At 55.8% G+C, this 15,648-nt stretch overlaps 2 protein-coding genes and 1 long non-coding RNA gene across 5 annotated transcripts in view; 2 read left to right on the top strand and 1 right to left on the bottom strand.

The window, feature by feature from the left end:
- Positions 1–970: 970 nt before the first annotated feature.
- Positions 971–7,958, bottom strand: LOC135401905 (uncharacterized). The gene is made up of 3 exons (XR_010424965.1): positions 6,461–7,958; positions 2,103–2,279; positions 971–1,297 (listed from the first exon to the last, which is right to left on the bottom strand). It is a non-coding gene; the product is annotated as an uncharacterized LOC135401905 (long non-coding RNA).
- On the top strand, positions 3,168–6,836 carry SC5D (sterol-C5-desaturase). Of its 2 annotated transcripts, XM_064634473.1 has the most exons (5): positions 3,168–3,264; positions 3,849–4,066; positions 4,656–4,788; positions 5,209–5,309; positions 5,591–6,836. In XM_064634473.1, the coding sequence occupies exons 2-5, from the start codon at positions 3,857–3,859 to the stop codon at positions 6,014–6,016; spliced, it is 870 nt and encodes a 289-aa protein (XP_064490543.1). In that variant the 5' UTR covers positions 3,168–3,264; positions 3,849–3,856; the 3' UTR covers positions 6,017–6,836. The 2 variants fall into 2 exon arrangements, with proteins under 2 accessions (XP_064490543.1, XP_064490544.1); XM_064634474.1 differs by lacking the exon at positions 3,168–3,264 and having other exon boundaries at positions 3,830–4,066.
- A 3,193-nt stretch (positions 7,959–11,151) lies between the features above and the next one.
- Positions 11,152–15,648, top strand: part of SORL1 (sortilin related receptor 1) — a 45,102-nt gene continuing 40,605 nt past the window's right edge. Inside the window, exon 1 of one of the 2 annotated variants that reach the window (XM_064634472.1) lies at positions 11,152–11,414. In XM_064634472.1, the coding sequence (XP_064490542.1) occupies positions 11,193–11,414 (222 nt within the window). In that variant the 5' untranslated portion in view covers positions 11,152–11,192. The remainder of the gene's footprint in view (positions 11,415–15,648) is intronic. The other variant, XM_064634471.1, reaches the window with a different exon arrangement.

Raw genomic sequence — 15,648 nt, 5'->3', positions numbered from 1 at the left:
ACTGTGGGTCATTGGGGTTACTTTGGGTCATTGGGGTTACTATAGGTCAAACTTACACTCGACAGAAAATTTTGGGGTTACTTTAGGTCAAAAATCTGGCCTTTTCGGGTTACTTCAGGTCATTTTGGGGTTACTTCTGGTCATTCTGGGGTTACTCTGGGTCATTGGGGTTACTTTAGGTCATTGGGGTCAAACTCCATTTCAGCAGAGAATTTTGGGGTTACTTTAGGTCAAAAATCTAGGCTTTTGGGGTTACTCCAGGTCATTTTGGGGTTATTACAGGTCATTTTGGGGTTACTCTGGGTCATTGGGGTTACTTTAGGTCATTGGGGTTACTACAGGTCAAACTTACTCTCAGCAGAAAAATTTGGGGTTACTTTAGGTCAAAAAATTGGCATTTTGGGGTTACTTTAGGTCACTTTGGGGTTATTACAGGTCATTCTGGGGTTACTCTGGGTCATTGGGGTTACTTTAGGTCATTGGGGTTACTGCAGGTCAAACTTACTCTCTGCTGAGAATTTTGGGGTTACTTTAGGTCAAAAATCTGGCCTTTTGAGGTTACTCCAGGTCATTCTGGGGTTACTGTGGGTCATTTTGGGGTTACTGTAGGTCATTGGGGTTACCTGAGGTCATGTGGGGTCGTTGGGATCACCTGGGGCCAAGTTCTCTCTCTGGGGACCACCTTATGTCTCCCACCAAGTCCAACCTCTGTGTGAAGTTGTACAAGTTTTCACCAGAATAATCCCATGTTTCCCACTCCAATTTGTTCTCTGAACCTTCTCCCTGGGACTGCTGTTATCATTTGTATGGATTTTTTTTTTAATGAGTCTGTATTTCCATTATTTTTGGTTCAAGGAGATGAGGTTTCTTCTGTTCTTGGTGCTTCCATCCAGCCATTCCCAACTGTCAGCTTTCCACTCTAAGTTTAGGATCTGTGTCTTACTCCATTTGACTTAGAAGAGCAAACAAGACTGGCTCAAAATAATCTTTATTGAGAAAAAATAATTATGTGAAACTTTTTTCCCTGCTGAACCTGATTTTTAACTTATACTAAAATTTCCCTCACCTGAACCCAAAATTATTTTATTTTAATAGTTAAATAAAGATGATTCCGTGAAGAATGAAGAGTCTGACTCTCTGCATGGTTTTCTCTGAGATGGCAACTGGAAAGAGCCAGGAATTCCTCCGTGGATTTTTCCTCATGAAGATCTTGCATCTATCCCAGATGGCTCCAAAATGTGCATCCAACATATGGAATATCCACCTCTGGAGCCTCCAAGATGGGAAGGAACAGGAGCTGTTGGAGAGATAAATATTATTTTAGGACAGAATAACAACCACACAGTGTCCCTGGACCACCCAACCCATCCTGGTCTTTGGTTTAGTTCTTTATTCATGGGGGTTTAAAAGCCCCCCAGGGAATTTAAAACAGCCCAAGTTTTAAAGCCAAGTGAAATGGTTGTGCTGCACCTGAAAGAAAGTGGCCACAGGGACTTGGCAGTGATTTTACTGTTACAAATTCCATTTGTAAGCACTGTTGGTGCATTCAAAAAGAAATAACTACAGATTTACTGGTGTAAATGAATTGTAGGTCAAGATATCACTTTTCTTCAGCTGCCTTGCTAAAAAAACCCACTGGTAATTGTTTTCTCTCTTGTATTTGCACTACAATTCTCTGTGTATATTTATGACAGTTCATCCACACACCAGCAGGTGCAATATTGAAAGAGTTGTTAATAATAAATGGGGCCCAAATTTCCTCATAAATCAGTGTTCCTATTGTAAAACTCTGTTTTTAATGCCTACGACTTCAACAAAATATAATCTTCTGGGCTGACTTTTTTTCCTGCTGAAGGTTCCCTTACATTTAATCTATGAGGGAAACAGTCAAAGGGATTGGCTGTATCTCAACAAAACTGAGAATGGGAGAATATTTTTTGTTCATGTTTGAAAAAAAAAAAGATGAAGCTAAAGATCTAATTCCCCTGATTTTAGTGACTGAGGTGATGTCAGAAATATGTTTTGGTGGATCACTCTATCCCCCTTTCCCAGGTTTGTTGAGACAGAAGTCCACAAGAAGAATTGGTAAAAGACCCACATACCTTAGAGCTCTCCAGGTAAAAGCATTCCCAGCGCTGTGCTGCCCACTTGAAGCAGGAGGTTGTCCATGGATGCAGGAATCTGAGTAGAGGGATGAGCAGGAACGACTTGAGCCAAGCCCTTGCTGTGCTTCTCTGTTGGAGTCTCTGTCTCAGGCCCTGGAGGTGGAAAAATGTGACCTGAGGGGTTGGAGCAGATGTCAGAGAGGAAAAATTCAGGTTTTCTGGATGCAGAGGAAACTAAAATAGAATCCCAGAATGGTTTGGGTTGAAAGGGACATTAAAGATCATCTCATTCCATCCCCTACCATGGGATATTTCCCCTCCAAGTTCCATCCGACCTGGCCTTGGACACTTCCAGGGATGGGGCAGCCACAGCTTCTCTGGGCAACCTGTGCCAGGGCCTCCCCACCTTTATTTTAGGGAAGGATTCCTTCCCTAAAATAACAAACCAAAAGAAGAAAAACAAGCAGCAGAAGACTGGGAGGTGAGGCTGATCATCCTCCCATAACTGAAAAAAAGAAGAACATCTGTGGATCCTCTCTCTGTGAAAATTTTTAAGGGCAGGAGAAACTGCCGCCATGGGCACCTGCTGGCAGGAGGAAACAAAGGATAATGGAAAGGGAAAGTGTTACAAACCGCCTGCACAGGCACAGGTTGCCCAGAGAAGCTGTGGCTGCTCCTGGATCCCTGGAAGTGCCCAAGGCCAGGTTGGAGGGGGCTTGGAGCAACCTGGGCTAGTGGAAGGTGTCTCTGCCCATGGCAGGGGGTGGCACTGGACGGGTTTTAAGGTCCCTTCCAGCCCAAAGAGCCCCCAGGGATGTCCTGGCGGAGGGGACACCGCGACCTCCCCCCGATACCCCCCCGGAGCTCCGCACACCCCGCCCCGCCCCTAAACCCGCCCCTAAACCCCGCCCCTAAACCCCGCCCCTAAACCCGCCCCTAAACCCGCCCTGAACCCCGCCCCTAAACCCCGCCTGGCAAAGCCCTGGGTCACGCCCAATTTTTAGACCCCGCCTAACCCCGCCCCTTTCGCGCTGACGTCACCGCCCCGCGGTGGCGCGAGCGGCCCCGCCCCGGTGACGTCACGTGGCGCTACCGGCGCGGCCCCGCCCTCCCCCGACCCCGCCCCCCCTCCCAGCGCCGCTCCGGGACCCTCGGGCAGGTAACGGGGTTCGGGACGTGGGGAGGGGGTACCGGGGTACCGGGGACAGGGCAGGGGGCACCGGCCCCGCGCCCCGGCAGCGACACCCGCGGGACGCCCCGTTCCCAGCGATCCCCGCCTCCCCCGCCACCTGCGGCTCCCAAAACTGACCCCTTCCTGCCCCCTTCGCCACCCACCCTGCCCGGCTGTCCTCGCCGGGAGCGGGACCCCCCGGGGAATCGCCCCTTTGGGACACGGAACGGACCCCTGTGCCCCATGCGCCGCTCGAGGTCTGGTTCCCCAAAACCCACATCCTGCTGCCACCCGCGTCCCGCTGTCCCCGGAATGGGATGCTGTCGTGCACGCCCCCTCCCACAGCAACAGAGGGCAAACTTAGGGGACCCCCCACTTTCTGTGCTTTACACCCCACAACCTGGACTCGCCTGCCAGTGATCTGGACAGGCAGCTGACCTACCCCCCAAAATCCCAGCACTGCCACCCCACCCGTGCCCTTCGGAGCAGACCCCAGTGGCCCAGAGCTGGGCAGAGGCTGGGCAGACAGGGCTGACACCTCCTGTCACACCAGCCCTCGCTGTTTCCCGCAGGAGCCACCATGGATCTGGTCCTGGAAGCCGCCGACCAGCACCTGCTGACGCCCTACGTGTACCCCGCGGGGTGGCCCGAGGGCGAGCCCTGCCGGCAGCTCCTCAGCCTCTTCGTCATCACCAACCTGGGCGCCCTGGCCCTCTACCTGCTCTTCGGCACCCTCAGCTACTACTTCATCTTCGACCACGAGCTCAAGAAGCACCCCCAGTTCCTAGAGGTGGGTGCACACCCCCGTGTCACCCCCTGCCACCCTGCTCACCCGAGCCCTGTGGCACTGCTGAGCTGTCAGTGCCCCCCTCTCTGTCCCCGGGATGTCCCTCTAGCCATCCTCTTCCAAATGCCACGTGCCAGTGTTGTGGTGTGGTCATCCCCACTGTGTGTCACAGCCACCCCTCTCATCCCTCTGGTGCCCGTCCATGCAGGGTCCTTGGTCATCCCTGACCAGAAACAAGTGCCACGACACACTAGACCCAGCACCCAGTGTGAGCCCTGTCCTGCCCCAACCTGTCCCCACATGGAGCAACCTGGGATAGAGGAAGGTATCCCTGCCCATGGCGGAGGGTGGAACTGGATGAGCTTTAAGGTCCCTTCCAACCCAAACCACCACCAGGGATGTCCACCCGCCATCCCGACCGAGGGGCAGCACGCTGTGCTGCCACAGATGCCAAAGTGCCCGTGGCAAAGGGGTGGTCAAAACACCATCCCTCTCTACCTCATGAGGGGCACTGGGGCTCTCTGGTGTTTGCCTGACTCCCAGTATGGCCTCTCCCCCCGGCCCCTCTCCCCTGATCCCTCTCACCCCCCAGAACCAGGTGCGCCGGGAGATCTGCTACGCGCTGCGCTCCCTGCCCTGGATCAGCGTGCCCACGGTCGCCCTGTTCTTCGCCGAGGTGCGGGGCTACAGCAAGCTCTACGACAACATCGAGGACTCCCCATATGGTGAGACACCCCCCCAGCCCCCTGCCAGGGCAGGACCCTCTGCCCACTGCCTGGCTGGGCAGTGTGCCCAAGAAATCCTCCTGGGCACCTCCTATCCCATCTATTAGTCAAAACCCCAAGTCCTCTCCAGGCTGACATGAGGAGGAACCCAAACACCCTTGCTCAGGGTCGTGGCCCCCTGCTTGCACACTGCCCCCTCCACAAAAGAGATCCTTCCCTTCCCTGAAAAACCAGTGCCTGACTCACTTTCCCTGATTCATGTGAGACTGTCTGACCTTCTCACCACATCTCCTCTGTGGGGCAAACCCTGACACAACTGGGGCGTGTCTCCCACCACAAGGGCCACTGCACCTCCCTGATCCCCCTCCTGGCCCCTGTTGATGCCCACATGTGCCACCTCTAACACCCCTGTTCCCCCAGGCTGGTCTGGTGTCTTCCTCAGCATGCTGTCCTTCCTCTTCTTCACCGACATGGGCATCTACTGGATACACCGGGGACTCCACCACAAGCTGTTCTATAAGGTATGAGATGGGATGGCAGTGGGATGGGATGGCAGACTCTGGACAAGGGGCCTTGCCCTGCTCTGGGGCCATGTCCAAGCTGCTCCTGCCAGGGGTGGGAGTGGTGGGTTTGACCCTCACCTCAGTCTACAGTGTGATGGGAGCTGAGATGGGAACGTGTCCCTCTCTCCCCGTTTGGGTGGTGATGGCCCGAAGAGTGGCCCATTGGGCTGTGAATCTGGGATTTTAGGGGATCACCCCCCCGAAAGGGGCCACCCTGACGGCACACCCTCTCCCCGCAGCGCTTCCACAAGCCCCACCACCTCTGGAAGATCGCGACGCCCTTCGCCAGCCACGCCTTCCACCCCGTCGACGGCTTCATGCAGAGCCTGCCCTACCACGTGTACCCCTTCCTCTTCCCCCTGCACAAAGTCACCTACCTGGGCCTCTACATCTTCGTCAACGTCTGGACCATCTCCATCCACGACGGCGACTACCGCGTGCCCCGGTTCCTGCGGCACGTCATCAACGGCTCTGCCCACCACACCGACCACCACCTGTACTTTGACTACAACTACGGGCAGTATTTCACCCTCTGGGACAAGATTGGCGGCTCCTACAAGAGCCCCACGTCCTTTGAGGGCAAAGGCCCCCACGACTACTTGCGCAAGCTCCGAGAGAAAGACCCCGGGGCACCCAACGGCCTCCCGGCCTCCAAGAGCGAGTAGGCTCCCCCTGGCCTGCCCCCTCTCCAGGATGACATTCCCTGGCTGGATCTTGTCCTGTTCCTCCCTGGCCACTTGAGGCTGTTTTCCCACGGACACAGGGCCCCTGTCCTTGATGGTGTGACCAGCGTGGGGCGATTCTTGCCGAGGCCAACTCTGACCCCAAAACGGCGGCGTCCGGCCTCACTCTGCACCACAGATCTGCCCTGTTTTCCCTGTTGCTTCCCTTCCCAGCTACCTTTGGATCTCTGCTAAGGTCCCCTGCGCTGCTTTAGTGCTGTGCTGCTGCTTTACAACGAGAATAACATGGCACAAATAGAACAATAACGTGGCACAAATAGAACAATAACACGGCTCGTGGCAGGGTCCCCGTTCGTCTGCTGTGGCCATCGTGGAGTCCATCGGGACAGGCTGTATTTTGCAAAAAAAAAAGCTACTAATGCCCACCTTTTGGGGGTGTTGTGGGTCCTCCTGATGGCTCCTCGATGAGCTGGGGCTCGTTGGGACTCCTCGGCGGGACTCGAGGTGCTCTCCTCCTTCCTCTCACCTGGGGATGCCCCATGGGGTGTGGATGGGACACACCCCAGAAACAGTCCACCTGTAGGACAGAGATGTACTTTGAGTCCTGCAGGTCCCTCGAGCTCCCTGAGAATGCTGAGGGAGGAGGGAGGAGGAACAGATGCCTGGATGTGAGGGGCAGGGGCTTCTCCTCACTCGGGGGTTCGTGGCTTCCCCTCCTGAAGGCCCTGTGTGTTTCCTGCTGGAATCTGGTCCCCCTGCCTTTGGGTTCGACCCATGTTCAATAAATCTCTCTTGCCAACGAGGTTGCTGTTTGGTCCCTTCCTGTGGAAGCCTGTTTCTCCCCTCCAACACCCGTGCCAGGCTTACCCTGGGCAGTGCTGGCAGCAGGTATGTGCAGCACCCCCTCCTCTCTTTATCTCAGCAGGGTTGGGGACAATATCCCTGAGAAGCATCCCCATCTCCTTCTCCTGCAGAGGGACTCAACCCCTCTACTCTCAGGGTGTGGATGAGAGCCCCAGAGGCCCTGCTGACCCCCCTGTATGGCTCAGAGGGGGTGAGATCCTGGCCCTGGCTGGACCAGTGTCTGCCAGTGGGAACTGCGGCACAGTCGGAGTGGCCAGAGCCACCTCCACTCCCCCAGACCTCCAGACATGTAACCACATCCCTGCACAGTGACTCCTGTGCTTTCCCACCCAGTCTCACGGGCTGTACCAGCTGCTGGACCTGCTCCCCACCCTGTCTCAGCCACCCCTGGAGCAGGGTGTGGCTCCAGGTCACACCACTACACCTCTGGACACCCATCCCATGTCCTGCCAACACAGTCCCACCCCTGGCCCGTGCTCTGCTCTCCCCTCCCCGTCACAGCTCACTCTCCCCACGTGCACAGGACACCTGACCTCTGTTTGCTGATTAACCTGGAGCCAAGAGCACTGCCCAGGGGTCAAGGCCAGGCCCAGATCGAACACAGTGACAACAGTGCTGACCTTGGCCAACTGCCAGGGCCTGATTCCCAAACACTAGACCCTTGGGAGGAGTCCTGGACTTCTCATCAACCCATCTTCCCACCTCTGCTAAGCCTAATGCCTGGGTACCCCATCCTGCAGCCCCGGGGTGAGTGATAACCCATGGCAGATGGATCCTTGCAGAAAAGTAAATTCTTATGAATGAAATGGCATCAAACTCGTGGTGCCCAACACCCTGGGCCCCTGCAGCCTCCCACAGACCTTCTCCCAGCCGAGCACAGCCTGGACCCCTCGCATTCCCACCGGGCAGAGGGATGGGGCTGCAGCACCACGACGCCTGAGAACAGGGAGATCGTGTCCTCCCGGTGCCACGCCTGCCGTGCCAGGGCCCCCGGGACAGAACACCCCCTCCGCGGCGGCCGCGCTGTGTCACGGGGAGATGCAGCTCGGTGCGTGGGACCCTGGTGCTGCTGTTGCCACAAGGTGGAGGTGTTGCTCTCGACACGCCATGGCAGAGCTGCACCTGCGTGGATGGCCTTCCTCCTCCTCCTCCTCCTCCTCCTCCTTCTCACCGCCCAACGTGGGGCAGGAGCAGCTTTGCCAGAGCACACTCATGGGGTGTCCCTGCTCCTGTTCCATGTCCCCCCGCCAGGTGCTTCACGTGGCTACGTGGATTTCCTCTGAGCCCCAGCCTGCTCTCCTTGTCTGCAACAGCCACTATCCCACCCCACAAGGAGTGTTTGCTTCCCTCCCTTCATCTCCTACACGATGCTGTCCCGCACACCAGGCAGTGCACACTCGTGGTGCCTCACGCTGCACATTGAACATCATTTTCAGTGAGACCCTGGGCACAAAAAGTGACACGTGGTGTGTGAGCACAACAATCAGGTGCCTCTGGTGACAGCCCTGAGCCCTGCAGGAAACACCTACAAACCATCATCCACTCCTGATGAAGGCTCTGAGGCCAATGGGATAAAGCTTTCAGCATCCCTGTTTTGCTCCCTGACTCCAGCAACACACAACAGGTCCTTTAAACAACTCAATCCTCTCTCTGCGTGAGGCTCTGTGAGGGATGGCAGTTCCAGCCCCTCAGTTCCCTAAACCCTCCAGGATCTCTAAAGCTGAGACAGGGAAAGGTCTCAGGGAAGAGGTGAAGGAAAACCAGGGGGCCAGGGGCTCCTTGCCTTGCTCTTGGAGTTCACAGCTTTTACTGCTGATGAAATCCAGATGGACTTTAAAATAAACTCTGCTCTGTTCCCTCTCCCCTCTATGGCAGGAGACGGGTTCTCTTTTCAAGAAACAAAAAATACCTTTGGCAAAGGAAACCTGTGTTTCCCTCCACAAAGAAAGAGCCATTCATCTGCAAGCATTTGCCAGGTTCACCAGAGAGCTTCTTGTTAAAGCTCTCTCCTCGTGCCCACCACAGTGACCTGGCTGGAGGGAGCCCACGGGGGGAAATGGGGATGTTTCTTGCTCAGAGCACCAAGCAGAGGCTGGGGGGAGGACAGCACCACCACCCCCATGCACCCATTTCCTCCATTTAGAAACTGCTGCAAAGCCAGGTCCTCATTTCCTACTATTTCTTGTTCTATTCTTCCTCTATTCCTTATTTTTGTGTTCTCTTTGGGTTGTTTTCACCATGTCTGCTCTGTAGAGAAAGTGGCTACAGGGATTCCCACACAATAAAACTCCCTCATTGACTCTGCCCTTACCCACAGTGACCTCCAGTCCTCCAGAGGGACATTACACCGAGTCAAGACCTCTAAAAGCTTTATTAGGAGGGCTTATAATTGTATTGACTCGATAATTGAAATACACTAACTGGGTTTCTAGGTGAAAGCACCTCGGGGAAAGCTCTGGACAACATTCCTGCTATTAAAGCAAGTGAAATAAGGGGGAGCAAAACTGCCTCGGGGCTGTCCATGGGATTTACAAGCTCCCATTCCTTCACTGCTGGGCCACATCCTTTTTCTCTGATGATTCCCTGATAGCAATAGAATTTCTGGAATGGTGCACAGCACATGAGGCACAGGAACCCACCAGTCTGTTCTCAGCACCTCTGAGACACAAGAGGCCAGAACACAGGTAAGGCCCTTTCTCAGCAGCAAGACTATGCCCAAATAATCACCTCTGGTTTAGAGAGACAAGCTGGGGCTGAGCAACAGGCACAGCCCTGCTCTCCTGTCATCTTCCACAGTCATTTGAGCCTCAGATCCTTGTTCCCCCCTCCCAGCACACACATGAGCCCCAGGGAGGGACAGGGCAAGTCACTCTCTGAAGGGATGCACGAGAGGTGCCTCTCCCAGCCTGCAGCAGCACCAGGGGAATCCCCACATCTGTGAGTCCAGCATTTTGGGCTGCCCCAATAAATCAAAGCTGTGGCCACTGGCGTTGGTCCTGCACAACCAACCACGCATTTTGTTCACCGTGCCAGGGTGCAAAGTTACCTGTGCCAAATGTTTTATGGGAAGCACACAGCCCTGGGCAGAAAGAACCTCTCCACTGCCACAGCTCAAACCCACCTGACCAGGTGCCAGAGGTGGGAGAGGTGACAGGAGGGCCTGGAGGGACCCTGGGGGTCTCTGGCTTCCCACTCCCACCAGCAGCCTGGGTGAGACAACACTCACCTTCCCAGCTCTGCCCAGGTGAGAAGATGCAGAAACTGAGATAAAGATGCCTAAGGGCTACCAGAAACACACCATGTGAAATCATCAGTGCCTTTTCCTCTCTCCTCTTGACATCCATGCACACCTTCACCTTCCCATCCAGAAGCAGACACAGCTCTTTATCCACCCAGCCCACACACTCAGCACAAGGACCCGAGCCCACATTACCACGGTTCTATGTTTCACAGCACTGTGATTCTATCAAACCCCAGCCTGGACACTTGCACAGGCAATTGTGCTGCTTCCCACTGATCCTGGGGTGCATTAGGCCTCCGTCCTGGGCTGGGTGACACAGGAAAAGTATAGCAAGGCTTTTTTTTTGGAATACCTCTCTCATTCTCCAGAGGGAAGCAGCTGCAATGGTTTTGTTTGAGTTAATTTCACAGAATCTCAGAATAGTTTGGATTGGAAGGGACCTTAAAGCCTATCTTGTTTCACCACCTGCCATGGGCAGGGGAAGATCCCTAGACCAGGTTGCTCCAAGCCCTGCCCAACCTGGCCTTGGACACTTCCAGGGATGGGGCAGCCACAGCTTCTCTGGGCAACCTGTGCCAGGGCCTCCCCACCCTCACAGCCAAGGATTTCTTCCTGATATCCAATCTAAACCTACTCTTCATCACTCTGAAGCCATTCCTCTTTGTCCTGCCACTCACAAACACTTTCATTGACTCCAGCACGATCTCATTTACTCCGTCACAGCTTCAATTTCATTCGCTTGACTCTTGCGGCCGCTTCATTCCGCTTTTTTACTCCCTTTGACATAAATCAACTTGAACTTATTCCGCTCCTTCGGGGGGCGGGGGGGGAGGGAGGGGGAACCCGAGCATCCTCCGGAGAGGAGCCGGGGGAGGAAGAGGGAAAGGGAGAAGGAGAGGAAGAGGGAAAGGGAGAGGAGGAGAGGGGAGGGGGCCCGAGCATCCCCGCGGGGGGGGTCTCGGCGGCAGCGCTGCCCATGCACATTCTCTCCGGGCGGCGGCGCGGCTCCCGCTCGGCTCCGGCTCCGCTCCGCCCGGCCCCGGCGGCACGAACATGGCGACACGGAGCAGAGCCGGGGCTGGCCGGGCCGCCCCGCTCCCCCTGCGCCTCCTGCCTCTCCTGCCGCTCCTGCTGCTGCTGCCGGCGGCGCCGGCCGCCCGCTCGCCGCTGCTGCTGCTCCGCTCCCCGCATCCCCCCGCCGCATCCCCCCCGGAGCCCCCGCGGGGCCGCCGCGCCGCGCCGCGCCCGCCCGAGCCCATCCAGGTGTACGGACAGGTGAGCACCGGGGACACGCGAGAGCCGCCCCCCGCAGCGAACACCCCGTCCCGGCACCCCCCCGCCCCGTCCTTCCCTCGGGTGAGCGCTCGGGGGGATGCGGGGCGCGGGGGGCGGAGTGGGTCCCGCGTGGGGAAGGGTCGGCGCGTCGCTCGCCGGCGGCTCGTTCGCTGCTCCATTCGCGTTTTTAGGGTCTGCTCGTCGCTGCGGAAGCCGTTCCCGCAGCCCGGCTCTTCCCCAGAGCCATCCCGCACGGGGGGCACCGTCACATTCGCGTCTCCGCTCGGCGCTCCCCAGCAGGATGCTCTCCCGGCGGGAGCAGCCAAGGGCAGGCGCGCAGGGATGCGGGACCGCTCATCCCCGCCGGGAGCGAGTCCCTGCGGCTGGCAGCGGGCGGGAGGTGGGCAGCGGCAGCTCTCTGCTGGGGATGATGCTCGTGAGGAATGAACGTCCCTGCGCTCGGAAGGCCGGGCAGAGGGAGCGTGACTCCGGGAGAGGACATGGCTATTTGTGAGGCACCGTGTCCTTCTCCCTGCGTGTCTGAACCATCCTCCACTGATCCTTGGAAAAGAGGGGGAGAGGAGTTGCTCATCGCAGGGAAACCTAGAAAATGCTGTTTCTTAAAGTATTCGGGCTCAGTTCCCTGGCAAGTTTTGCTGCCAGGACCATAAAGGCTCCCTCTCACCCCCTCTTTTCCAGGCAACCATCACTTTAGGGGTGATGAGGACTTACACTTGGACTTTTGGGTGCCTGCTATGGAAAGCTTCAGCCTTGAAGAGTCTACTTTGTTTCTTGAGTATCCACACGCTAGACTAAATTACACTGCCCTACTTGACCCTCCTTGCTGACACTGTGTCCCCTCACGTGCCTAAAATGCTGCTGGGGGAGGAACCAGCCCATGGAGGGACGAGGCACACTCAAGGAGAGGCTTTGAGCCTTCAGTGACATCTGCATTTGCCTCCTTGGGTAGTGCTTTCCCTCTGGGTGCCCTGTAATTCCCCCTTTTTGCTACTTGTAGGATAAGAAGGAGCCAGTCACGAGGCAGGGCTGGCCCTGGAGCTGCTGGAGGGGCACACACAGGGCTGGTGCTGCTCCTAAAGCCCTTCTGTTCCCTTGTTTAGGGAAAAGCTGTTCCTCCTCCCCTTGAAAATCTGCTTCGCCTCCTCTACCTCCTCAACGTTTGGCTGTTTTTAGCACAACACAGCTACCCCATTTTAGAAGAAGAAACCATGACACTTGTCTCTCATCTACAGAAAGACATTTGTAGCACTTTCCCTTCTGTCTCCCCGTGGCTTTCATCCAACCCACCTGCCAGGTAGGGCTGCTTTGGCAGGAGCAGCCTCTGTCACCTGGACACGGAGCTGCAGATCCAAGAGGGTGCAGCAACCCTGTCCTATCCAGGACAGGACTGATAGGAAGCAGTGGGAGTTCAACAGTTTGCCACTGTTTGGGCTTTTCTCATTGCCTTAAGCTTTCAGAGGGGATTTGCCTGGAATGGAGCTGCTTTTGCTGGCAGCATAGCAAACAGAACCTGCTCCTTCTGCTGCTTCGGGGCAGGACACATTAAAAAAAACCCCAGGTATGTCAGCAGGAAGAGTTGTTTGTCACTACACAACAGTTCTCCCAAGTGCTACAGGGCTTTAAATCAGGGTCTGCTTTAATAAAAGGGACAAGAAGGAGCCCATGTGTCCCAGCCTGTGTTACAGATCTGACCACACAAATTACTAATGCCCAGTAAGCCGGAATGCTGTGCAGCTCAGTGCTCAGGGGTCTCGTGCCTTGTCACAAGCATCTAACAATCCTCTCCTCCCCCAGGTCTCTGGCACTCTAATCCCAACAGAAAATCAGAATGCAGTCAAAGCAGTCCTCTCGCAGGGACATCATCCTAAGGGGCAGTGCTTGGACTGAGCATCCCTGTGCAGTCCCTTATCTGGGACACATCCTGCTCCTGTGGGTTTGGCAGGTCACTTGGCCATATGCTGGGCACTGGCTCATGCCTGAGACTCCCTGCCCTTCTCTGGCTCTTGATTTCAGTCCTGTAACAGGCTCATGGGACAGCTTAGAGCCCAGGCTGAGCTCAGAGGTGAAGGAAAGCACCTTCACCTTGTTGCTGCTGTGGGTGATGTCCCCAGGGCACCAGAGGGCACCTGCTGGAACCAAGGAGGGGAAGGAAGTCCAAACGCTTTGTGGCTCCTTGGGAGCCAAACACAGCTTACTCAGCATTATCAGGAATAGGCTCAGAACCCTCTTCCCCTAAACTCCAAAGACACAAGCACAGGATGTTACTTGGATTCCTCACCTGGATCCTCACCCACTGCCAATTGCATCCTTGCCTGGCTGGCTGCAGCAAAACATTTGGGATCCTCAGCAAGTGACAAGAGCAGCCTAAACCCCTGTGCCTTTGTGGCTTTTCCTTGTTTTTTCTGATTCTGAAGCTGCAGCCACCAAGAGACCAAACACACGACTCCGGAGACCGTCAGCTCGGAGACAGAGCGGGTTTTGTTCGCTCGCTCAGCCCTCACCTCCACGGGACTCTTGGGGAGGGTTACAATGGACAGACTGTTACAAAGCAGGCACTGACACGAGACAGGACTTTTCTGGGATGCCAGTGACAGCAGAGAAGCATCCCCAGGGCAAGACAAGTGCTGCCTGCAGCCCCCTGGGTGCTCTCTAAACCCCTTCCAGCAACCGCAGCACCGCACCCTGCCTTCCTCTTCCTGGCACAAGCCACTCATCTGGAGCCCACCCTCCTGTCCCCTAACAGCCTCTGTTCTCTTGCCTACACATCCCTACTCAGACCTGGAGACAGGGCTTGGCTCCAGGATTTCACATTTCCATGGAACATCCCCACCATCCCACACAAATCCCGTCTCCTGGGTGAAAACCAGCCACAAACGGCATCTCCTGCCAGGACTTTGCTCAGTGCAGCAAACAAGGAAAAGGAAAGCAGCCACTTTGGCTGCTTAGGTGTGTGCAGGGTCCAAGGGTGTTCTGGGACTGTGGGGAAGGCTCTGTAGGGAGTGTCATGTCTCAGCCACAGCAGACAGTGAGGAGAAGTGTTGGGGTAGGAGGCCAGCCTGGGCCTGCTGGTCCCGAGGGGTGAGAGAGGGGAGCACGGTGACCAAGAGCATTTACACTGCTGAGCTGCTAATACAAGTCTAACCTTTACCTGCAGACATCCCTTTCCCTTCTCTGGAAAGGGTTCATCCAAAGCCACCCCCAAAAGCATGCAACTCACAAGAAATTTTTGCTTTAAACCATGCTGGGATAAAAGATATCTAACTGCTGGTGGCTCCCATGGCAGCCAGTTCACCCTCTGTGCTGCCACTGCAAGGCCTTGAGTCTCTCCCCACAGTCATAGCCTGTGCAGGGCCATCACCTCTGTGCCTGCCCTTTCCCTGAACCAACGTTAGTGCTGCCCTAACACCAGCTCATCTCTTCCCCTTCTGGGGGGAACCTACTTCATTGCTCTCAAGCTTCCCATTTCCTGCGGATAACCTCTCCTGCCTTTGAGGAAAAGCACCAAGTCTTCATCATTTCCAGGCTATTTACTGTGACACAACCTTTTACCAGCCCACCACTTGACCTTGACCCTGCCCAGCCCTCTGTGCTGATGAAGACCTCAGATAACCTCCTGACAACATGCAAGCTGGCAGAGAGCCTTTCTCCTTCCAGAGAAGGCAGAAAGTGCTTGGCAGGGTAAATGCCATCCAGCCCTGGGAACGCTGGATCAGTCACGCTGCATCGGAATTGAACCGTACTTCATTTTGACCCAGTTTGCCAGAGCCCTTCCCACATTAGACTTTAACCTTCTGGAGGTGCCCTGGGTGCTGATGGCACATCCTTCCTTCTTTGTTTATCACATACCCCTCCCCATCTCTGTGTCTTTCCCAGTCATCCTGGGAGGGTTCCCTGCTCCCAGCACTTGCTCTTTCCCCGAGCTTGCCAGGAGACACGGATCTCTGGAAGCCACACAGTTCCTGCTCCTGGCACCGCGGTGGCTGGGAGAGGTATTTGTGTTTTTAATCCATTGTTTCCCCTTCAGCAGGTTCCTCTCAGATCGTGGTGTCCCAGGAGGCATCACTTAAGCTTTCCAGAGCTGCAATCACCAGCTCATGGCACACTTTAGACCTCTCCTGCAGGTTATGGGGGAATGGATTTCATCAGCACTTACCCAAATCTGCTGGGGCAGCCTCCATTCCCATCACATCCCTTCCCTCTGCCAATTTAGGAG

This window comes from Pseudopipra pipra, chromosome 23 (genome assembly GCF_036250125.1).
Source record: "Pseudopipra pipra isolate bDixPip1 chromosome 23, bDixPip1.hap1, whole genome shotgun sequence".
NCBI lineage: Eukaryota > Metazoa > Chordata > Aves > Passeriformes > Pipridae > Pseudopipra > Pseudopipra pipra.
This window is presented reverse-complemented; position numbering and strand designations above follow the sequence as displayed.